The sequence below is a fragment of the Thermobia domestica genome, chromosome 15 (assembly GCF_964235325.1).
Source record: "Thermobia domestica chromosome 15, izTheDome1.hap1.1, whole genome shotgun sequence".
NCBI lineage: Eukaryota > Metazoa > Arthropoda > Insecta > Zygentoma > Lepismatidae > Thermobia > Thermobia domestica.
Window position 1 is genome coordinate 42,567,262 of NC_137468.1, and position 26,606 is coordinate 42,593,867.

The window sequence follows — 26,606 nt, forward strand, 5'->3', positions numbered from 1 at the left end:
GAATTGCGTAGGGAAATAAAGAAAGAAATTAAGCTGGCATACAGAGCGTTCATACAAGATTCTGAAAATAACATTAATAACAATGCTAATGAATTGTGGAATTTTATAAAAAATAAGACTAAGCATCTTCTTGGGGGGAAATTAAATTATGAGGGATGCGACCTTTATCATAATGATGAAATAGCTAATGCTTTTGCACAGTATTTCTCGTCAGTATATGTGCCAGATACAGGTTTCACTGACATTCCTACGAACAATTTATTAACTTATGTAAGTAACAAACTAGAGTCACTTACCATTGAGGAAATCACTCAATCTGAAGTAGTAATGGCAATCAAAAAATTAAAGCCCAGAACTGCTGTTGGCCCTGATGGAATACCTCCATATATCATAAAGGGTTGTATAGATGCGTTTACATATCCGCTAAGGATTGCATTCAATCTCGCTTTAAAAACGTGCGTTTTTCCGGATAAATGGAAATCATCTATAGTTTGCCCAATACCAAAAACCAATGATAAACACGTAATAAGTAACTACCGGCCTATATCAATTTTACCTACTTTTGCAAAGATATTTGAACAAATCTTATACCGACGGATAATTGACCACATCTGCCGTGTCGTGACAAAACGCTGTAACTTTGGCGAAGAAGTTTTGCGAAAATGAGCCTTAAAGTTTTCATCCGAAAATGTGATCTGTATCATGTAAAACCAGTGTATCTTGACTTTGGAAACACGTGGTTACATGTAATGTTACGTAAATGCATGTTGTGTGATTAAATTTGGTGAAAATTGATTGGTTGACCATTATTGCCTACTTACACTGGTTCTACACGATACAGATCACATTTTCGGATGAAAACTTTAAGGCTCATTTTCGCAAAACTTCTTCGCCAAAGTTACAGCGTTTTGTCACGACACGGCAGACATCCAACCCGTAATCTCACCTTATCAACATGGCTTTATCCCACACAAATCAACAACAACAAACCTTGCACTTATCACAGACTTTTTAGCAAATTCGTTAGATGTAGGATGTCAGGTTGATGTAATATATATAGATTTTGAAAAAGCATTTGACAGAGTCAATCACAAGGTATTATTACATAAGCTAGGCGAATATAATTTCTCTTCTCCCTTGATCAAGTTCTTTTCATCATATTTAAATAATCGTAAACAAACTGTTATCTACAAGGAATATAAATCATCTGATTATATTGCATATTCTGGAATTCCCCAGGGCTCTAATCTAGGTCCGTTATTGTTCCTTTTATTCATTAACGATCTCCCTGATCATATATTATTAAGTAACAAATTGCTTTTTGCTGATGACCTCAAAATATACGGTAGGATAAAGACCATCCATGACTGTCTCGATTTACAACGTGACATGGAAAATATTGCTAATTGGTGTTCTCTTAACAAACTTAATGTAAACATAAACAAATGTAACATTTTATCGTTTACCAGAAACAAAAGTCAAATAGAGTTTGATTACTCAATGAATCAGATCTTACTAAATAGATTAAATTCAGTCAAAGATCTTGGAGTTATATTTGATACGAAACTGACATTTAATAACCATGTAGAGAACATAGTTAACGAATCTCTCAAGATGTTAGGGTTCATAATTAGAACTGGAAAGGAATTTAACAATAGTACTACACTAACAAAAATGTATTATGCCTATGTCCGATCAAAACTGGAATATGCTGCTGTGATTTGGAACCCATCACAACAGCAATACAGACACCAAGTGGAAAAGGTCCAATCTAAATTTATCAAATACTTGATGTACAAGACAACTGGAATCTATCCATATTATGAAAATTATCTAACATTAATAGACAACTTCTGTATCCCTACACTTGAGCAAAGGCGAAATGTGACAGATTTGATTTTTCTCCATAAAATAGTACATAACGAATTTAATTGTACGCATCTCATATCAACATTAAATTTTCATGTCCCGACACTTAAAACTCGTGCTGATAACTCTGGTCTGTTTTATTGCAAAAAAGCAAGGACTAACGTATTATTGAAATCACCAATTTGGAGAATGTGTTCTACTTACAACAAAATATGTATCAAACACAAAGAAATTGACATCTGCAATATGAACTCTAGGTTTAAGAAAACTATTGTAAATGTATTATGTAATACACCAACACTATAATTGGGCTTATGCCTGTTGTGTTGATGGCAAATAAATAAATAAATAAATAAATAAATAAATAAATAAATAAATAAATAAAAGGCAGAATTCTTAATAATAATAATAATAATAATAATAATAATAATAATAATAATAATAATAATAATAATAATAATAGTAATAATAATAATAATAATAATACAAAATGTCTCTCCTTTTAAAAAGATGCCTGCCAGCAAGGGCGCCGATCCTGGGGAGGGCAGGGGGCCCGGGCTCCCCCAAATCTCATGTGGGCCCACATGTAATTTTATGTATATGTATTTTTATATGTATAGGCACCGACTTGAAGAAAATATTGGGGGGGGGGCAAAAATGAATAAATATATAAACATATTCAGCCCTTTTCTATCAACTGCTGTATTAAAATTCAAGTTCAAATTCTGGGAACTTCGCTGCACTACATTGATCTTCACTTATCACATCAGTGTTGGTTTAAGCTTCATTGTTCTATTAAACACCGCTTTGAAAACGGCGCTTTCTATCGAGTAAGAAGGCTGTTCCTAATATTGAATTAAATGCACGACGAAATTTACGACAGAAATTCTTGCTCCGCTTTGTTAATTCTTCCTCAACTGGATTATATTGGGGGGCGAGGACCCCACCTTTAAATATTGGGAGGACAAAAGTGTCCTGCTCCCTCAAACTCAGCGCCTATGTTTATATGTATTTTTTTATTGTTACATGTCTTGTATGTATTTTTTTAATGAATGGGGCCCCCAAAGTTACAGAGAAATCGGCGCCGTTTGCTGCCAGGCTTATTATAATTACTTTCCGAAAGTACCTTATATTCTTCCTAAGCAATATAATTTTCATTCTTAACATTTTATGATCATAAATTCTGAATTAATTTAATCCTGCTTAGAAAAGAAAGTATAAAACCACGAACCGTAACAACAGGCGTGAAATAGTTGCTCTTCGCCTGTATCTCCGTATGACATCACGTAGAACAAGCCAATCACAATATTAAGCGCGGGATGGATTTAAGCAAAAGCATTGAATGCGGAATTCGGAAGTGATAGCATGGTAGTGACAGCTGGTAATTAATTATTGGCGCATGCTGTTCTTCCAGATTTGTGGTGAACAGCGTTGTATAGACGTAATTTTGACATTTTATGCACAATAGAAAGCAAAATCAGGTAAGAATACTTTATTCTTTTATTTATCTAATGAACATACTTAAGTGCAAGGAACTTTCTTGAAGCATTGTATAGACATTGCAGTGGTCATACAGGCCTGTAAAGAGAACATACATATTTATTCCGATGCAGTTTCCATTTTGTGTTATTGTTAACATAAAATTTTCCTGAATGTGTAGAATCAGGTGAACAAGTACCGTAGCAATTGTAAATTATAACCGGCATTTTCAATTGTACAAGTTCACAAGACTACATGCATTGGAAGATTACGTTGATTTAAGATTCTGGCGAACTTTACAGTGTCCGCTGTAGCAAGTATTCTTATTCAGACACAAGAAATTACACTGAATTAATTTTAACAAAATGGGTCCAAACTTCTCTAACCCTAAGCTAATCTAACATTACTCTGCTTTTCCCTACAATGCTCTACTCTTCCCTATCATATTCAACTATAACATTGTTCGATCCCAACTCGTGCCAGGTGAGCTTTGTGGTGGACAAACACCGTGCGCGTGGGTTTCCTCGGGCTCTCCCGTTTCCTCCCACTTTTCATTCCACCATTTCATTTCTCATCATGAACGTCTCCTTTAGACTAGTCGGCATAAACGTCGGAGGTAAATCTCAAAGATTTTATTTCTACTGAAATATTTTCAAGCGGTCTTACTTATCGATGCGCAGCTACAGCGTGTATTGTAAAGGTTACCGTAAGATTCTTTCAGAATGTACGATTGGATATAATTTCCTTGTTTTTGTATAAGCTTTCTGAGTTTGTTTACGGGTGTAAGGTTAAGTTCGATGGGTATTCTGTTTATTTTGGTGTGTGTTTCACTGGATGGTTATCATCTATTACTGAAAGAATAGAGGAGTTAGGTTCCGTAGTTGGCCCCCAAAAATTAGCTACGAACTTAATGGAGAAGTCGGTAGAATTATACGAATAGAAGCGTCAGGCAAACAAAAGGTAATGAAGATCATCAGTGCATGGTGAGTAGTTACACCTAGTGAAGTTGAATCGTGGAAAGGTCGTTGTGAGGCCGTATTATGTAAACTTACAGTAGAGCATAATGTGTCAGTGTTCCCACTAACTGTCGTAGTTACTAATCTAGGAAGTGTGTGATAAATAGGAAAAAGAAGGTGCTGATTCATTCTAGCGATCAAGGTTGTTAAAATCGAGAATTATTAAAATAAAATGACGTTACTCGAGCAGACGGTTCTACCAAATTTTGACATTTTATACATTATCAGGGTAGGTTAGGGTTTTGTATTAGCAGAGTATGCACTAAGTGAGGAACTCCATTACTACTTACAAATTGACTTCAGGAGTACTCAGTTTAAATACAGCGTGGACGTATGACATAAAAGCTACAGTGCATGAAACACGAACCAACTTGTTCAAAGTGGCCACTAAAAACCACGAATGCTATCTAACCGAGTCAGGGCAGGAGTGCAGTGATTGGGTGGATCCGAACGTTAGCGATAGGGTACGTCCGTAGGGAGCAGGCGCGTCAGCAACAGGGCGCACTTATATATATATATATATATATATATATATATATATATATATATATATATATATATATATATATATATATATATATATATATATATACACGTTTACTATCACTCAAAAATTAATTTCAATATGCTGTGTACTGACAGTAATTACTTATATTTACACTGTCATTCCTTCACAAAAAGTGTTTCACATCGTATTTTACCTATAAATTTTCTGTTTGGTAGAACCATTTGCTCGAGTGAACCCTTTCGATTTGTAAAAAGGAAGAAGCACACAATTTTCTAGAGTAGGTGGATAATTTTGTGTAATACAGAATACGAATAAAAATCTCTCTTACAGTCACGATTCAGATTCCTGAGGCAACCGTGGGGGCGCGGTAGCTCAGTGGTAGAGCGTTCACCTCCGGTGCTTGGGGTCCCTGGTTCGATCTCAGCTCGCGCCTTGTAGACCTTGTGGTGGACAAACACCGTGCTCGTCGGTTTTCTCGGCCCACCGTTCTCCCGTTTCCTCCCACTTTCTTCATTCTACCATTTCACTCATCTCTCATCATCACCGTCTTCTTTAGCCTAACTGGCATAATCGTGGGACGTAAAACTTAAAGATTTCATTTCATTTGAGGAAACCGTCCTGACTGAAGATTCTTTGTTTCCCTCAAACCACGCCAGGCAAATACTGGGATAGTATCTGAAGTTCATTAGCCAGAGATTTAAAAAAAAATGGCTTTATTGAATTAATTTAGTTTTTCTAAAGTTTTTTAAAGCTGAAATGTTAGAAATTGATTTTTTTCTCAAAGAATCAGAATTTGCTGTCGTCTGTGATTTTTTTCTGAAAATTATAGCACAGCGCTACAAGATGAAGCACAGAGCTACCACTGGACGAGCTAATAGGTTACAATCCTTCCTTTTGTTTTATATTTCAAACAGGAAAACAAAGCTGAACATGTTAAATATGTAATTGTTTCCGATTGCCTAGAGCACAATACAGTTGCTTCTTACACCTTTCAAAAAAAGACTCGTCATTTCTGACATCCAAATTTCAAAAGCTTCCAAACAGTTTTTTTTCTTTTTTTCTTTATTTTTTTTATTTTTTTATTTTTTTTTTTTTGTTAAGGCTTACCGACAGATATACAACATTCAACATAAGAACATAAGACCTTTATAAAGTTATGAATGCACTGAATGAGTTTAAAAAAAAAAGCCTGAGATAATTATAGAGCAAATTAATGCATGGTTTATGCTTATAACCTATTTAAAGTAAAATATGCAATTTTGTATTTTGGAAAGTTTTTCCGTGAATAGAGTACTCGCCGACCCGGCGGCGCCGAGGGACATTATCCTTGATACGTTTTCCGGATTTAAGACCATAGGCACCGTTACTACCAGTAACTATGTAAATACATTAGTAAAACTATTAGTATTATTTCTTATCTTTGATGGTAACACAAGTATTCTTCTGTAAAATTTGATTTTCCAGCAATAGTTCAGTTCAGTTATTTCTTGCTACTCTTCAAATAAACATTCTGAAGAATCAAATACCAGCAATAGGGTAAAAATTCCTGTCAAATTTAAGAAGCGTAATCATCGGAGCTCCGAAGACTACGTAACGCTTAATATTTCAAGTGCTGAATTCAAACTTCCGTACTATTGGAAGTTTCGATGTACAGTAAAGAATGCTGCATTTTCGGGCAAAACCCGTCGTAAAAGAAAGTGCTCGGGAAATTGCCGCAAACTCACAAAGCATCGGAAATGAATACTTCAACAATAAGGCTATTTATTTTACGCTGGAATATGTTTAATTTCATATAAGACATTTTGAAACTTTTATTTTATAAAACATGAATTATATCTTTGTTTTAAATTAATATATTTGGCATTCATATTTGGCGAAAGTCACATCTACATTTGTTCGTCTGTCTGCCTGTACCACACACACACTACAGAGTACAACTTTCAGTCTTTTACGTTTAAATTTTAAGGATACAAGTACGAGACACTTTAAATTTCCTGTATAGATTTTGGCGGCATACCAACATAAAATTTCAAAATGGCTGCCATTTTCCAAAATATTGACTATCCAGTATACAAGCTGCAGTTTTAGGATTTTTAAGTTGAAATATTGAGGGTAGAAGCACGAGACATTCTAAATTTGCTCTATAGATTTTCTCAGCGATCCAATGTAAAATTTCAAAATGGCGGCCATTTTTTCAAAACAGCAGTGAATAGAAAATTGTTGCAAGTTGTGACAATGACAATCTTGAAATATAAATCACATTTTAACACTTTTACCCCAAAGACATTGAAATATTTCGAAAAAAATAAAAATTAATCCCGAAAAATCCCACATGGGCACAGGTGGGTTGTTTTTTTTTTTTTTTTTTTTCAAAAATACCCAGGTTTTTTCAAACCCTGGCTATAGCACATGGAAAAGGGCCTTGCAATGGAGTAGGCGGTTCAGTAAAGGGACCGACAACTTGTGCTAGTTTGCAAAGACTATATGACAAACAAATTCAAACCCCAAGATAACTTTTTGAGTGGGCAGTAGGAAACATTACCAAAGTAAATTTTGCCAACTCAACCCAAGAGGAATATGTTCTTGGAAAGTCGCTTCGATCAAGCATTGACTATCAAAGGAACACAGCAATATCATGCATTCATTCGTAAAACTACATCAACATTGGTGAATCACTTTTCAGATGGTTTGCAGGGTTGGGGAAAGGAAGGGTCACAATCTCCAAATAAATCTCAATTAGAAGACATATCAGGCTATGTCACCGCTGTCTATGAAGAAAATTATTGGTTCGGGTATGTTTTACAGAAAAATGAAGAACTTGAAGTGAAAATAATTTTTCTTCACCCACCTGGCCATTTCTATCATTCTCATATCCAAGAAACGCTGATGTTCTGTGGATGTCTGTGGTGGACGTTCTGTAATCTTGCTGCTATTTTCAAAAGTGGAATTTTTCGGCATGATGAATTCAAATGGGTAAAATATTGGAAGAATACTGATTCCCAGTTGGTGGAGCGGCAGCTAGCGTTAAAACGCTGATCTCCCAATTTGCAGCAAGTGGTCTTTGTAGTTTGGAGACACCGTGTGCGTGGGTTTTCTCGAGGTTCTCGAACTTTCTTCTCCATTCCACCATTTCGTTTATCATCACTGTATTCCTTAGCTACAGCACATAATCGATGACTCATTACAGTATTAAATAAAAAATAAAATATAAAAGTTGAGACGCATTAATTTTCCGGTGAAAACCTTTTTATTTTCCATGGGATAAGTGTTTTCAAGAAAATTCTTTCAAAAGATCGTGGGGCAGTAAATTGCAAAATAAACAAGAGGCCATTTCAGTCTGAAATATTTAACGTTAGTTTTCTTTCTTTTTCAATTTTCAGGAACAATGGTAGCACTTGCAGATTATAAAAATGTCATAGCTACGACTGCTAGCATTACTACGATAGCTCAATTTTGTAGCGGAATGTGAGTATTAATTATATTATTTACTAAATATATGTTAGTGTGTAAGTGCATAGTGCACTGTAATTATATATGTAATTCCGTTTTAGTGTTAAAGAAACATTTTAAAGTCTTATTATTTCCTGGAGTATGTTAAAAAAATAATATAATTTGTAAGTATTTACTGCTGGGTCAATCCGTGTCTCTTCGTTGTCGTAGAATGTTTCATACAATAGCTTTAAACTTTGCTGATATTCAGTGCATTTAGTATAATTAGTTACTTCTGAATTTTAATTACTTCCTCTAAAGTAAGAAAGAGTTTGGATTATCCCTTCCTCTTTAACGCATCTGATAGAACTTCCCAGGTTTTTAAATTCCGACCTATCGTTGAATTTCAGTATTTCCGAAACTTATATAAAATTTCATTACGAAAAGAAATACAAAATCCTAGAAGTCTTTTAGGAGATTTCAGATTATCAATGAAAGTAATGGAATGCCAGAAATATAAGCAAGTTAGTATCGGAAACAAATTTATTATTCACTGAAAAGTTAGTAACAAAATCTTAATGAAGTTTTTTGCTTGAAACGAATTTTCGGGATAAGGAAAATATGAACAAAGCTAATATTTTTCAATAACACTACAGACTTTCTGTATCATACTGAAGACTTCTTCAGAAAAGTGAGTGTTTTAGCAGTTTTTGGTCTTGGCTCTTCTGACATTTAATAATAATAATACTAATTCGAGTCAAAATCGTAACTAGGATTTCCAATATCGTTATTTATGTAAAAATTACGTTTTCTAGTAATAATCTTGTAATATAGTAGATTGTTTCATGTATATTGTTTTGCGTTATACAATTATATGTTGTTGTAAGGATTGTTTCCCCTTCCCAAGCCTTCGACTCCTCTACAAATTGCCTTCACGCTAACATTTCTTGTCAGAGCAGCTAGCGACAACTCTTAACCTGCTGTGAACTACTGGGAATAGGGTTACCACCTTTCATCTGGAGAAATCCCGAACACATCGAAAATTGAAGTCAAGTTAAAAGATAGACCTGCAAAACTAGTCATAATTCATTCCTTTTACACACACATATCCAAGGGTAAACTGTCAATGTTAATAACGTGTTTATTTGTTATTAGCGTAACAAGGTAAAAGAGAATAAGTGAGAAATTGTACTTTTAAAGAGAACAATCCTGAAGTTGCATAGTGACTCTTTGAGGCACGGGAGCCGCGCTATTTTGTACCCTTTGCTGCACGAAAAAATTTTTATGGAATTTTTTAAGTTTTCATTAAAGTTATACTTGTAGACAATCTCAGAAGACACCAAATTATTTTTATTTTATTTTTCAGTTAATAGTTGTACCAAAAAATGAATATCAAAGGTGGTAAGTATAACTTCCCACCATGAAAATTGAAATGCATTAATGGTGGGGAGTAGTGCTCACCACTTTTTTCGTTTGATTCTTTTACTAATCCAGAGGCTACTAAAGAGACATATAGAAAGAACAAACATTCAGAATATTTTCTTTGCTTGTCCATTTATTACCATGCAATGTACAAATGGAAATTCTAACGAGTGTGATAAGATTGGTAACAAAATTCATCTTTTCCCAAACATAGTGGTACTTTGCAAGTGAAACATGTCCGTGTTGTCCTCACTTCTTTCTCCTTTGTGCTGCAAACAACACTCCGCTTCATTGCAGAATGCTGAAGCATGTGTTTGACTTCCAGGTACCTAATGGTTTCAGCGATATGGGGCTTTCTGACCTTTTATCTGCACCGCAGGAACTGATGTACTGCGTTGGCTGATAACATTTCTAATTACCGCTTTGCTAACAGATTTTTGTAAACTTCAAGTCGAAATTCTTTGTCTTTTAGCTGTTTTTGAGAGCTCACCAATTCTTTATGCAGAATGACATTGGTTATTGAACCATCGACCAAACGAAGGAAAATTTGTAAGTACCATTTATGGGGCTTACGATCAAGCGCCTAGTCAAATTTGAGGCGATCAAAATTGTCCACATAATTCATGTTAGAGTTGTATTCTGTACGACAAGGAATTTCTTTAATTGTGCCATTCTTTTCTTTTCACTGAAACAGTATCAGATGGATGATGATAGCTTGACTGCAAATTTACACCGTTGCTGTCTTTCCATCTAAATACACATAATCCTTCTTTACAATGCTTCCAATCGTATTCTTCTCTCTGCATCATCTTCTCGTCCTTTATCTGTAGCAGATTTTTTCTAGCGGGATTCACAGTTTCACATGCAAACATTTCATTGTTGCGCAAGAAGAGGAGCAGTTTTGGGGACATAAAGTAATTGTCAATGAACAATAAATGGTTCATGTTGAAGAAGTTACTACACATAGAAAAGTTACAACTTTAGTACAAACGCCTTTCTCCACCTTGTCCTTGGTTTTTCCAGTATACAATTCAAATTTCAGATTGTACCCTGTCTCATCACACAATATCCAGACTTTAAATCCTCGCTTGATTGGCTTATCGAGCATGAATTGTTTCATTGAATTTCGGCCATTGAATTTTATTGTCATTTCATTGAATCTAGTGTTCTCACTATCACTAGATAAACCACTAATATGTACACTGAATAAGTTTGTTTCAGGCCCATCAAGAGGCTTAGGGAATATCTTCTTTTCTGGAGACTCGAACGTTGGATCATCGTCCGAGTCATCAGATAAACCACAATCGGAGTCACTCGATATTGCTTCTAAATCTCAAAAATTTCTTCGTCATTCAGAAATTCAGACATTTTTCGTTCACAAAAAATTTGTGTTACGGAAAATTGTCTATAGAAATGACTCTAAAACATTCATAATCACAAAGCACGCTCATAAGACAATTTTAAAAAAAAAAAAAAGCTCACGAAATGTTTCACACAAATAACACATGCCATACGTACATCGATAACCAAAAAAAGCAACTTTTGTGTGGTGGGAAGCACAATGCCCACAAACTGTAGGATCAAATGAGCAGGAAATGTTATTATTTCTACACTTCACACAGTATTAGGCGAGAAATTTAACTTGTTTGATTTTGTTCAATCATAAATTTCAGGAATTGTTTACAACAATAACCTACTAACAATACCAATACTTCATAACAATGATATCAATATGACTTTGACATTGAAAGGTTGTTCTAGTTCTCCTATGTCAAGAACATGTAATCAAACACTTGCTTTCCTTCTACCGATTAATATTTGAACGAAAAAGTAGGAAAAGCCATGAAGTTTTTCATAAACAGAAAATTCGGGTTAAAAAATAAACTGGTAAGTGCTGCTTCCCACCGTGCACTTCGCAGAATATTAAAGTGATAAGTTGTCCTTCTCACCGTGCCTCAGACACGTAAAAGAGAAAAAGTCAAAAATGCTTCTCCTCAAGAGAGCAACTATTTCTTGAAGATATTTTTTTTACTTATCCCCTTTTTGTGTGCGACTTTAGATTGCCTCTCTTTGAAAGTATCATTTTTTTACGAATTTTCTTTTACTTTGTGATTCCAGTTTATCAAATTAAACATGTATATAGGATGAAACTCAGTTACGTTAGACATACACATTGTATGAAACATTACTAAAATGCTTACTAAGTAACTTCAAATATGATCTCAAAGTTCATATTAGTACTTAAAAAGTTTATGCCATTTAAGTTTGCTTATACTTTAATGAATACTTTCTGTTACTTTTCACTGCTTCAATAAGCAAGAGTTTTGTGATTAAATAGTCATAAAAATTCTGAGCAGTTCTGAGAAAAAAATAACTTTACACTGTATCTCTGCTTTCACAACACTAACGTCTAGGCGATTTTGCGACTATTGGACCAAATATATCCCATACTAGAAAAGACACGTTCGATAGAACCATTACTTACAGAAATACATAATACAAATTGAAAAAAAAATTGTACAAGTTTGGCAGATTTTCGTTTCCGCATTTCTGAAACAAGCGATTCCACATCGTTTCACGTGGACTATCTTTTCACCTGCAAATGATATCAACGGGAAAACCCAAACAAATTCAGAGTACAGTGGATCCACATTTATTTCAGTTAAATGTTATTTAGTCACTGCTTCCTCAAGATGTGACCACTCCAGCATAGTTGTTAGATTAAACCTGCTAAAGCAATAGAAGGGATTTACATCACTGAAATCAAAGCCTGCTCCACCTCTGCATAATAAACATCTGAATGAAGTACAAAACAGTTCATTAATTTAAATAAACAAGGCTGGCGGTATTTAAAATTTATGAAGCAGGAAATTAATGGACGAGAATTATGAAAATATTCGGTAGTGCTTGCTTGAACAACTATGGCTTACGTATTGAAATAGGTGATGTAGATTTATAGATTTTCATATTTCCTGGACATTTGGCGTCCGGAGTAGATGTTACTCCGGACGAATTGTTTAATTCCCGGAATGTCCGGGTCAAACCCGGACGGGTGGTAACTTTAACTGGGAATTAGCTTGACTGAGAGACTGAGGCGTCTTGGGTTTCTAATTAGGAATAAGGATATCTAAATATTTTCGCCTAAATATATATCCAACCCGTAACACAAATATTTTCAGGTTTGCATATTAGCGTTATTTACAGATTAAAATGTGATAAGGATTATGTAACTCTGTCCCTCTGTTCTAGTGCTAGCACTTGTGCATCTGTGGTGCATGGAGTCCCGGATACAATTTCTGATCAAGAAATTTGAAATTTGAAGGCATTACGGTAATGCGGGTTGTCCCTTCAACTGTAAATCTATGTTTTTATATAGTCTCTGTGCTGAAAAGAGACGCTAAGCTCCATCCATCTGAGGTATCCTACTGCTTATGCTTTGTCATGTTGCAGCTATTTTGGATGCCCATAGTAGGTCCACGCGCTACAGACCTCTGGACTTACCTCTAGGCCAGCGTTTCCCAACCTTTTTCAACTTGCGGCACACTACGGGTGTTACTTGGATTCTCGCGGCACACTTATAGATATTATTATTTGTAGATATAAAACACAGTGGTATTTTTCTGTGGTTATTGATCTCCTTCTCACAGAGAAGAAAGCTTTATCACTGGTTTTCCCCCGTGGTAAATCATTATGCTTATTTTTCATTCTAATTTAAAAATAGAAAACAATTGCAATGAAATATTGGATTCAGGGTTTTAAAAATACGCTTTCTTTTTAAAAACTGTATCCAACCTTTTACTAAGAAGGAAGATCACTAAATAACGAACGAACGAACAAATCTTTTTTACTTTTAAAACACAAATGTAGGTAATTTGTCAGAAGGATTGAATGACATTTTAAATTTTCAAGTTACGAATTAGTCTGCAACAATAAAGAAGCAATAATGGCAATAACAATGGTAATAAATACTTTTTTCAACATTAGAAATGTACAGAACACTAACCCGGTATGGAACTTAAAATTGTAGATTCATAGTAATGTGACATACAAATATACATTTTTCCCTACGTTTTGCAATTTGATTGCTATAAAATTAATAATTTTGTTTCGATTCCTCGCGGCACACCAGCGACCCATTCACGGCACACCGGTTGGGAAACGCTGCTCTAGGCTGTTGCGGCGCTACTACATTAAGCTGTCTGTCTGCCACATCCGGGCTTCTGTCTTCTCTCCTTACATTTTTACGGAATAATCCAAACTCCTTTGTTATATTTACTCTGTCCGTCTTTCTGGGAGACAAAATCTCTAGAGGTACTTGATAAATCATCACCAAATTTGGTCAGAAGTTATGTATATAATTCGTTAATAGGGGCGATATTCAAACCACAACTGGTAAAAATCAATCATTTACAGTTTTTCCATTGATCACTAGAGGAACAATGGTAATAGACAGTATATATCAAGAATTAGTTTCCTGGAATCGATTAAGTGTCCCAAAAATACCTTTTAACTCCATCCTTAACTCAAGTAAAACAAGAAGTAATAGAAATGCACTACAACTTGCACTTTCACTTTCAGTACTAATCTACATGGAACAAAAACGATAAGACGTAGCGAGAAACATTTTCTTGGAATTGATTTAGCAGGGTGTCTATTGGTCACGAAAGTCACGAATGTCACGAAATCAGAAAACGGTCATGAAAGTCACGAAATTTAGTTTTTGGGTCACGATTATTTTTTTTTTTAACTGTACAAATGTAAGTACAAATTGGAAAATTTTGTTCTATAAAACGTCAACATTCACCACCAAAAATGTCTATGGTCGGCTTTAGACGCAAAGTACGTTTCTATCGCATGGATGAAAATTCGGCCTAATTCGCACCCAAATTCGCTCTTGAAAATGTTAGGAAATTTTATGATTTTGTAAACAAAAGGACACGAAATTTCATTTTGGAATTTTAGTAGACACCCTGTTTAGCGTTCTAAGGATAGCTACCATCTTCTCTCGTAAACCCTGTTCAAATCAGAAGTGGAGACCCGGCTTCGATTTTCGGCGGGTTCTCACGTAGTTCGGATCGTATGTTAAGCTGAATTGTCACGTCTTATATATCCTAGCTGAAAGGGACGCTAAGATGAACTCAAAAATTAAATCGGAAGTGATATCGCCATAGAATATAAATCGTAATAGATACAAAAAAAAAAAAAAAATAAAAAATAAAAAATAAAAATAAAAAAAAAATAAAATAAAATAAAAAATAAAATCAATTAAATATCCTAAGTTTCTTTCTCCCTTTCTACTCTAATATCTGTAGTAAAACCGTAAGTAGTATAAAACTGCTACCACTTGCGGTTTCAATATTAATTGACAAAATATTATACCGTACAGAGCAAACTCCTTTTAGTGGTATACACGTGACACTGTTACTTATTAATGTGTAGCAGTGCAGTGTAAGTTGGGTATAGGACAAATACTTCCTCATATGTTCCTAACAATTCATGTTACGGTACAACTTATCATAAAATCTTGTTTTATTTATAATGTTGAACTTGATCTTCTTTACTTTTCAGATTAGTGTGTCGAAATTTCGTGAAATGGGGTCATACTGGTGATGTAGCTCCACTACCATTTCTGATAGGAACAGTAGCGTAAGTATGTGACGCATCATTTTTGCCTATAATCGCGGTTTACAAATTTACTTCCGTTTAGTTTACTTGGAAAGAAAATATTGCATAATGATACTGAAACTCTTAAGTAACACACTAACTCTACGACTTAACCTGTATATGCATGGGTCGATATTTCTGTAACTCTTAAATGCAAATGCTAGTTTTCACAAAATATTTCAGCAAACCGTAATATCTTGCTTATTTGTCGTTATATTTAAATGAAAGTTCGTTATACTCTCTATCAGTTATTTTTCATAATTAATTTATGACAGTTGTAACTAATGCTTGATGTAACGTAGCTGATATGATAAGTTGAAAAAAAAAATGGAACCACTTTCCCTATTTTGGCGATCTCTGTAGAAAATAGCAAAAATATCGTGTATGATTCTCAAATAATGACCTTACATTGTATAAGTTTGAACACTCTGCTGTAAGAAGTTTTACGTTGGTGTATATTCCGAAGCATATATAAGTTATTGATAGAAAGAATGGCTTACTACTTAACTTATACTTACCAGATTATCAAGATTTTTACTGACTAAAGTTCCCTGAAGTAAACATTTGATATTGTCATAGTATAGTTTCGAGAAAAAATAAACCTAGACAAAACTAAATTTTAGGGTAAGCTTCCCTCCTCCCCGGAAGAAAGCACTGGTGACGCACTTCTAAATAAAATAATCCTTGTTATGGATAGTAATAGATCTTATTTTCAAGAGTTTCAAAAGGCTCGTGTTTTTTTTTTTTTTTTATTTATTTATTTTCTTAAAATATGTCTTAACACTGCATATTAGGGAGTATCACAATAACAACTTGCTGACTAATTCTAATGATCCAATTAGTATTGATCTTACTGACATGTAATCAGTTTAGAGAAAAGCTTACTACAGTAATAATTTGATATAACTTTTAGAAAAAAAAACTGAACTTAAAAAAAAAAAAAATACATTTTGAGTGAATTGCCCTTCATACATCTCCCAAGAAAACTATGGCGTCTTATTTACAAGCGCAGATAATTCTGTGAATCTTTTCAATGTAAGAATAGAGTACAAAATTGGCCCAAATTATGATGGCTAGTTTTTTCTCCGCATTTTTATGCAGTAGTGATTTCCTAAAATTGTATTGCATATAAAGAAGAAAGCTAAGCCAAGAAATATAAGCCCCCTTTTTCCTCAATTCCAGTTTAGTTCCTTACTTATCGATGAATGGTATTTCAACCAATGTTATTTTTGTATCTATTATGAAAGAAAACACGATTGAGCGTGTCAGCAGTTTTTACTTTATAAAATTCTTACAAAAGAAGCCTTGTCTAACTTGTAATGATGTTTAACACATAAAGGTATTTAATCTCTCTTCCTCCTATCACATCCTAATATTGAGTACTATGAGGCCTTCGGTCAACAATACATGTAAAGAACCTTAAGAAAACCTGTTACGCGTTCTGTTGAAGCTAACTTTTATTTTCTGTCGTTGAATCAACATTTTAAGGGGGAAGCAATTGTAAGAATGTTGAAAGTGGTGGGGAAAACTACATCATACGTAAAACTGCAAAAAGCAAATATGCACATTAAGTATTTTCAGTCCATGTAAGGAATCAGATCGAAGCTTTAATTCAGAAATACGTATCAAATTAATTGACATATGGTGCAGTTGCTTTGAACTTTCCTGCCATGTATTGCTGAACTACTAACAGAATGAAATACTGAATTAAGTAATGCTTGCCGCCTAGTTTTGCTCCTCTGTTGCATAAATTTCTTTATTAAATATTTGTAATTTGTTTTCTTGTTATTTCTTGTACTCTGTTCATTTAATATCTGTCTGTTAATTTACAGAGGAATCATGACATTGCTGTATGGAAGCATTTTGCATGATACTGCTATGATAGTGGTGAATCTTGTTGGAGTAACTCTGAATGGATCGTATGTTGCAGTTTATTATATGTATACTAAGAATAAGGTAACTGTGCGCTATTGACAGTTATAACAAAACTGTTTTACTGTATTAAATTTAAGGATGAGCTAACAGTTTCCATGAATATAATAAAATTAACACAATATTTTAATAGAAATATTGTATATTAAGTGTTCAGTACATATTCAGTCAATTTGAAGATTTTTAAATAAAGCAGTTGTTCGTGTCTCACTTCGTTCAGTCTTACGTGTATGTTTCCTACTGTTTCTGAAAATACGACCTGTAGTGGGGACTAACGAATATGATTGTGTTTATTTGGCTCTTGATTCTAATGAATAAGTAAATAGAAAGACATGTGATTTAAAGAAAACCATTTATTATCGTTAGATAAGCTTAACCGGATTCTTCTTGCTTACTGCCTTCGATGGTTAATGCCGATTGGAATGTCATTCTCGTTAGAATACTATCTTTGTATATATATTTTTACGGAGAATATGTACGAGGAATTGTCATAAAGTTCGTACCGTCCCTTAAATAAAGAGGCGTAGCACTAAATTTAATCACTAATCCCTGAAATGTATCATTAAGATGTCTCACCTCGTATAGTACCACGTGATGTCTAGAAGGACAAACTCAAGATAGCGCCTCCGATGCAGAAACAAGAGTTTCGTGCGCTGATTCGTTTACTGCAGTTGAGGAGTAAAGATAATTATGCTGGAACGGTTGAGGTGTATGAAGAGAATGCACCAATGTATGAAGTAGTGGTAAAATGGATCAAACACTTTAAATGTGGACAATCAAGTCTCGAAGAGGAAGTGGGAAACGGCTGGTCGTCACCCAGTGAGGTATCATACATTATCACATAAGTGGAAGGGCCCTATGTTCGCATACCACCATATAACTATCAACTGAATCATGAACAAGGTCACCAACCACGAGTCCATTCCAGGGATGAAAAAAGAACCGGTTCTGATCCGCTTTTAAACCGGTTCAGGCACCAAGTACCCATGCTAAAGGTAGGAACCTCTCCGGAGCGTTTTCCATCCCTGGTCTATTCACATCATCATCATCGGCAGTAATTTACTTACGACAAAAGTGTCCGCTTTATGGATCCCGAAGTTACTCACATCCTAGAAAAGGGTGCAGAGATGAGACAGTTCTCGGGAAATGTTAACGCTGTGTCAGACCCGGCACTACGACCGATAAACAAAGGCAGTGAGTAAAGAGTGGAAGCACATATCCCATCCCCAAAGAAAGCAAATTTACAGCATTCATCAAAGAAGGATATGTTCAGTGTTTCAGGGGTTGTCACGGTGTTATCCTGACCGATTATATTCGTAAGAGCCAGACTATCAGCAGGAAATATTATTGTAGCGTACCCGCTAAGTTACAGGATGCTATCAAAAAGAAGTTTTCTAAAATGTTGAGAATAGGTGCTGATCCTCGCAAGACAATGCATCCGTCTTATTTTACACGATAAACGTGTGATCCCTCAATTGGGTCGTGGCAGCACGTAGCGTAGTCGCTAGCGCTCTCGCCTTTACTGCGAGTGGTCCTGGGTTCGTTTTCGGTGGAAATGCTTGGTCGAAAAGGTGTAAGAGGTTTTTCAGGCCAACCATGCTGAGTGAGGTTTTGCTGGGTTTTCCTCATTCACCAGGCAAATACCGGGATGATTCCTAATATACAGGTTCTAGGTTGTTTCCTTCCCTGGATAGTGTACTCGCGGGAGACGTCATCTCTCATACGTGACGGCAGAAGGCTATTGAGCCGGCAATGCCCAGGAATATGTGTAAATATATAAATGAAAATATGAGTTGGGTCGTGTCTTAACATTCACAATCCAGACTTGTATAACCAGGGGATCCAGAGAAAGATGTGTCAGAAGTGACACATTCAATTTCTTTCCCACGGATCAAGAATAAAAGAGTCTGTCATCGTTCACTCATACATATAGGTCAAACGTTGTTTTGTCGTGAGAAGATTTTAGTGCGTAACACAGACCACATTCATTATCTGAATTACATATATGATAATCGCATTTCTCTTACTTGGATCTCAGTGTTTGTTTCTTACTCATTAATATGCAAAGACTACGTTATATGAGCGCTTGGAACTAAATTAAGTGTTTTCTTCAATTGCTTATGGACATACTAGATCACAGCTGCGGCAGGCGAGAGCAGACTGCCAGATGTGTGAACGATTCACCGGTGCCAACCATGTTCAGCGAGTTTTATCTAGAAGTTCCCACGATAAATTTATCGTGTTCTCTTGCATTGTGGCAAGTGAACTGTGAATTAAGGCAAATCCTTTTAAGATTTAATTTACATATCCATACAGGTGACTTAAACCTAATTACATTTTAAAATGAACTGCCAACATTGACCAGTCGGTCAATTCAGCTTACACCTAGAGCACCTGGATTCTTTGAGTTTTTCTTCACGTATCAAGATAGCGAACACGTTCGTTTAAGTCGCTACAAAATTAAGGGCCGACTGTCTCATAGCCGATCAAGGACTGGTATTACGGCTAGCCCCCACTTAGTGAAGTCCCAGGTCCGCAGACCCTGTGCGTATAAGTAGAAACGAGTCCTCTAATGTCCCATCTACTTAGTGCGACTGTCTACGTTTATCCTGTTGGATATGGATTCTTCTCGCAGCAACCAGGAACTTGCGTCGTGGGATTACTTTAGTGTTACCCCACAGTGTTAGCCCCCCACGTTCATTAGTGAGTGGTGTGAGAAAAGTGTTTACGGTGAACCCCCAAATATATTTCATCCACATACATATGTGATACCAAAGCAAAGGGCTATTAACGTCGTGAAATGTGAAGTGTAATTTTGTTTGTGGAAATAGTTAAGTGTCTATACCCATATCAGTGTTTAGTGTTGTGATTTTTTTTTTCATATATATTATAGTGTATTTAATAAATAAGCATAGTATCATTTTATTTAATGTGTTTTCATTACATGTGTGAATGATATTTTTGTGTATCACGGTCTGAGCGATCATCTGGATGTCCGTGAGGATTTCGAGACGAGACATCTGGATCTCTCGGTGCTTAATACTCATCTTGTTATTGAGACCAGAGGGCGATCCGGGAAAAGTTCTGTAATCCCTTTTCGGAAATGTTCTTTGATGTCTTAACCAGGTAAGTTCAGATCTCCTGAAAGTACTCGTTGGTGGGACAACAGGGGGCAGATCCGGAAAGCGGTTATGACACAGCCTTACGAGAGAACATTGCTTCTTGCTTTCTACGTTTTCTACATTAAGTAGTAAAAGTAACTGTCGTTATGTTCATCACACAAATGGCACACTAACTCCAATTTTCTGGGAATGTATAGGTAACTCCATAACATGTGAGCTGTCACTGGCCCATACTCGAAAATTTTCAGCATTAATATATCCATCCAGATGGGATCATTCCTCATCAGTGGAGTATCAGTCATAGAGTTCGTTCCTTTCTGGCGTTCCATGAACCAACGATAATACTCTTTTCGGGCATCCATGCCTTCAGGCAGCAGTTGCTCTGCCGTTCTAACTTTAGAGGGGTGTAATTGCAAACACTTTCGCTAGGCGTCTTATGCACTGGCAATGCAGAGTCCGAACTGGCTCGAAATTCATCGCATTGATTTCTGTTTGGACACAACCTATGCAACTTGCACATCGATCAACTGTTCTTCTGTTAACTTTTGTTGACTGCTTATCTGTGCGTCCACTACAGTACGTGTCTCCTGGAACTTGTCATACAACTGCTCAATGGAGGATTTATTTAGAGCATCTGTTCTATACTTCTCTGTGTGCCCTCTGGGTCCAAGCATAACTAGTGGTGCGGATAGAAAATATTATTACTTAGAAATATAACCTAGCATATAACGAAGTATGAAAATCTAAGGCATAAACGTATAAAAGAATAAAATAAGTGAAACAATAGCAAAGAGGCACTTACATTGTTTTCTAAAGCAAATCTTCAATTACTATTTCAGAATGATATATTATGATTACTAGAGACCGGATTTTAAGGTGCAAAAATGTGGTAGGAAAAAGGGAATAAAAGGTGCTTAAAAATCATTCAAAAAGGTGCTAATAGGGTATCTTTATTAAGTGCTATAATATACAGTTACATGAACATTCTTTATTCATTACACCAGCAAATATTGTTAAAATCTTGGCTTTAAACATTGGACATATATCCCAAAATTGTTTTATTTAATCCCAAACTTGTACAACATTCAACATTATTGTAATAAAATTGTAATTGAAACCAACTCGGTATTTTAAAAAAAGAAAACTTTAATTTAGCAATATTGTGGCTTGAAAAAGTGGCTATACTTGATTATGCACAACATTTCTATGTTTTCGAATATTAGTTTCTGTCGCTTGGAGCTCAGAGATCCTTGTATGTGGAGGAACTTAGCTCGACATCAACGGAAACCAGAGGTTCAGATATTGTAAGCACATAGACAGGAAGTTCAATTGACGTTGCAAAGATTTCTATGTCCAGATTGTTTTGCAAATTCAGCTCAAATTTATCCCTAGCAAATCCGTCAGGATTGCGTCTAAATTTATGGAATGTTGTCTATGTGTAACCTAGATTGGAAATAAAACATTGTTCTGTCCAAATTTAAAAAGAAAAAAAAATAAAAATAAGTAAGGGACAATAAAGGTGCTGAAGGCTATAAAAAGTAAAAAAAAAAAAAAAAAAAAATTATCAATCTAGCAAAAGAGGTGCAACGTTCACTAAAAAGGTGCAACAAAGTGCATTCATTTCACTTCGTTATATGACCGGAAATAGTTATTTTGAACTTTGGTTGTTATAACAACTACATTTTAGAAAAGGTGCTGCACCTTAAAATTCACTCCCTAATGATTACTATATGGTTACTATACTTGTTCACTATGATACGAATCAATCTCTGAGATGAGGCTCTGCAGTGAAAATGACCAACATTAACTTAGTTATACTAACTTTGCTTGTCGGAACAATGTGTTCCCGACAAAAATTATTAGGTTTTCTGTTATAGATCAAAATTATTAGATTAACAAAATAAAAATAAAGCTTCTAGCATTTTGTGTCATTATTATTATTATTATTGTTATTATTATTATTATCATTATTATTATTATTATTATTATTATTATTTACTTCTCTTGAGTAGTTTTGATAAATAACAATTAAAATAAAACCTGAGGAAAACATCTTGTGTCCCAGTTCTGAGATTTTGACCGATATTTTAAATCTTCAGATTATAATAAATTTTATTTCTAATCAGTTCTCAGTTTTAAAGGGAAGGGAAAAGTTTTTTTGCTTAAATCAAAAAGATAGCGAGATGTCATAAAATTACTTGGAATGTGAAGCATGAAGTGTTTCAGAGGAACATAATCATCCTTCCACAAAATGGATTGCTAACGCTAATTCTTACAGAATTCTTGAACTAGTTTCGCTTATTAAAGTAATCTTGTGAAAAAGAAAAAAGAAAAAAAAAAACTTTCTTTAAAAGGTCGTAGGAAATTGTGATAATTTGACCTGAAATAGCGATCTCAGTTGGGCAAAGCAGCTTCATATTTGCATTCGTTTAATTCTATGTATATTTAAGATATAGTATTTTCCTAAGTGAAGTGTGCGGACAGGTTTTTTTTTGCCCAAGACTATCCACAATTCCTTTTCTAGTAACACTTGGTCACAGCGAAACGATACCTAATATTAATTTCCGATACACTGAATATACATAAGTTTAGAAACACATTTTTTGTGTAGTCATTCCGTTATTTTAGATATGTTCCAATTATGAAAATCAATCTTCTCGATATTAATCCTGCTATGTTTCTTTACAGGATAAAATTAAACGGCAAATAGGATTGTGTGCACTGTTTGTGTTTTGTGTTCTTGTATATGTTCAAGTGGAATCGGCGTCGAAAGTTGAATTCCGCTTAGGAATGATGGTCACAACAGTTTCAATGATTGCTTTGTCATCTCCACTGTTCTCTTTAGTAAGTATGTTATTCAAAATTAAATTTTAATGTCGTTTTATTAGATAATTAGAGTTTGTCGTGCCAGTTCAAATCCATAACAACAGTAATAGAAAATAAAGTTGGACTTAAAAAATTAGAGCACCATGTAAACTATTTTATATACGTACAATCTGTAGGTTGTGTTTAGTACATGACCATGCAAAGAGGGTCTTACACCTATGAATATAATTAACAGGGTGTGTGAAATGAATAATGATCAGTACGTTGTGTGCTCTCTTCATGCTTCAATGAAGACCTGTACTCGTTGCATGTAGACAGTCGTAGAGGTCCGGATATCATCCCGGGAAAAGATTGCATGCACCTTCTATCTGGTGGCGTAGTTTTTCAAGGTTTGTTGCCAGGGTTGCAGATCGGAGAAGACGCCATTCAATCGAGTCCCTCATAATTAATGGAAGACAGGACTGATGATAGCGTAGAGCATGGGTGATGCACGCCTTGGAGAACGTGTTGAGAATACGAGCGATGTGTGAGTGGGCATTGTTTCACTGATATAGAGCTGAAAGACTGATAGTTAGTAAGAAATGCTAGATACTATAAGATACATTTTAATATAAAAATCAACCTACCGTGTACCATAAGGGGCTCCTCTTTTTCTTATGAGGTAATTTTTATCAATATTTCAGCCTTTTCTGGGGGATTGAACTTGAGCAAATTAGCTGTTGGCTAGATAACGGTAATATAGCCTTTTTTCTGTAAAAGAAAATACCTCAACCATTCCGGAAAATAACTTATATTTTAAACATGTTTAGCTTGGCATTTTGTAACTACTATGTAAGAAAACTGAAATAGTTGGTTCCTGGTCTTAATGTAGTAATCTGGCCGTCCTTTTCTAACTAAAAATACACTTTGAATTTCTAAAATTGAACGTTTCTTTGTCACTTGTTCTCGCTCGGTTTTGTTTATGTATTATTTCATTTTTGTAATTCAGTGAAACAAAATTTGAGAAATTTTTGGTGAATTACAAAAAAGATAGTACATAATCAAAGTATCCGAAAGACATGAAATCTACTGCAGTTTTGAGAGACTCTTCGTCTGTGTATCTGAAGAAAACTTGCTGCTACATAACAGACAAGGTGTATATAATTTCTTTTTTCGCCCTGTAGATTAAAAGTGATTTATTCTTTGGTATTTACAAATTATTATTACATAGCAAGTACTTCTTGAATGTTCAAATGTTTCGAGTAATTACAAATATCATCCGTTTACTGGATGATTTACAATTTAAGATTATCTATTGAGTATTTTGCGATCTTAACGTAGAAATACATATCGAGGTTTTTTCATCACACACACAATCAAAAGAGAAGATCTTATTATCAAATTTTTAACTTATCGCATCACAAGATGGGTATTAAAAAAAAATAATGTTTTACGTAGCAGCAAGTTTTCTTCAGAGGAGAGTTGGGCAGAAGGAAAGTGCAGAGTGCCTCGAAACTCTGTACGCAGTATTTGTCTAGTGGATGTACTTAAAATACAAAAATTTTTACTTAGAGTTAGCAGATGTGCATCCCATTGTATCAACTAGCAAAGTAGTAAATTTTCTTTGTAGTTTTACAGTGAGAGATTTTCTTGAAATGACTATAAGAAAATGACTGAGATAATATCTGTTTTGTATTAAGTAAATCGGGTACTTAATGTGACTTTCTTTTATACAGAAAGAAGTAATTAACACTCAAAGCACAAAAATGCTCCCGTTTCCACTGATTGTGTCTGCGTGCTTGGTCACTTTTCAGTGGCTATTATACGGAATCATAATTAAAAATATCTTCGTTAAGGTGAGTTCCTTTCTTTTGCTATTTTTCTTTCTGATATCTCTATTGAGTATTAAATTGTGTATCACTCATTTCTAAATTGTTACAAGACTTATTCCAGGGTATTTCATGGAGTCGAATTTCTTCCCATTAACTGATAACATTGTAATTTTTCTGTGTTGAAGTTAGTGCACCATTATTTTTAGAATAGGAATAGTTTTATAAGTGTAAGAATTAAATACATGAAAGTCAAGAATAAAAATCTAACCATATCAACTTCCATTGACCCATTGTCGAATTCTGGGGTATAATAGTGCGGTTGCACTATGAGTTATCTATGATTAATATAGAACAGGACATATCGTCCCTTTGTTTGCAAAGTGTCGTATCTCAAAAGAATCGATTTTTGAGTTAAGACCAGCCCTGAATTCCCTTTTAGGAGCTCTATAATTCTCTTTATTAGCCGTATCTAAATTCCTAAATATAACTCTGGAATAAGCAGTTTGATGTTGGTTGTATCTCAATTGTAGAGAAATAAATTTCTCTCGAACTGCCGCAACTCAAGATACGACAGTTTGCAAGAAAAATTAAGGTAAGATTCCATTGTTCACACAGAGTCGTATCTCAAACGACTTTCTATTTGTATGTGTGTGTTTTCACCTTAATGTCTAATTTGTTTTAATATATATATTTTTTAAAACAAGCAAGAAATATTATGTGACTTCACAATTGGTCCCTGTGATCAAGTTGGCTCGTAGAAAGCAGCCTTTCGAGGTAGTGAAACTACAGCATAGTGACTTCCTCTACTTCAAGCAGCTGTCCAAAGAACTCTACAAATTCGAGATTCAAAATGAAATGAAATGAAATCTTTGAGTTTTACGTCCCACGGTTATGCCGGTTAGGCTAAAGGAGACGGTGATGATGAGTGATAAATGAAATGGTGGAATGAAGAAAGTGGGAGGAAACGGGAGAACCCCGAGGAAACCCACGCACACGGTGTTTGTCCACCACAAAGTTCACTTGGCGGGGCTGGGATCGAACCCGGGACCCCAAGCACCGGAGGTGAACGCTCTACTACTGAGCCACCGCGGCCCCTAAATTCGAGATTCAGATAGGAGTAATGCAAAAGATGTAAACTTGAAGAACATCATGGAAATAAGAGTTTTGAAGAGGTCACCGACAACCAGCGACGCAACTAGGCTAGTTATCGCCAGGGGCAAGAACTCGCCGTAGTACCCCCCTGACTAACCAAACAGAAACGCTCCTCCACTACACTTGAAATTGGTATCACCCATAATTCTCTATTTTTTTTCTTGAAGTGCTAAAGCTTGATTTCAAAATTGCAGTATATAATTTAATTTTTAGTACAAGATAAAATACCAAACTAATTAGTATTTAATTGCTAAATACTTTGAGAGTAGCATGTTTGACATATTCTTATAATCTTATCATAATAACTGCATATCATGATGTTTTTGAAATTATATCGGAATGTGCATATGTGTAGAATGAATCAACAGTCTGTTGC

At 35.0% G+C, this 26,606-nt stretch overlaps 1 protein-coding gene across 1 annotated transcript in view; it reads left to right on the top strand.

Annotated features, from left to right (window-relative positions):
• Positions 1-3,010: 3,010 nt before the first annotated feature.
• Positions 3,011-26,606, top strand: part of LOC145671005 (sugar transporter SWEET1-like) — a 30,290-nt gene continuing 6,694 nt past the window's right edge. Inside the window, exons 1-6 of the mRNA XM_081739644.1 lie at positions 3,011-3,350; positions 8,253-8,337; positions 15,292-15,369; positions 17,220-17,343; positions 23,130-23,285; positions 24,983-25,102. Of these exons, the coding sequence (XP_081595770.1) occupies positions 8,258-8,337; positions 15,292-15,369; positions 17,220-17,343; positions 23,130-23,285; positions 24,983-25,102 (558 nt within the window). The 5' untranslated portion in view covers positions 3,011-3,350; positions 8,253-8,257. The remainder of the gene's footprint in view (positions 3,351-8,252; positions 8,338-15,291; positions 15,370-17,219; positions 17,344-23,129; positions 23,286-24,982; positions 25,103-26,606) is intronic.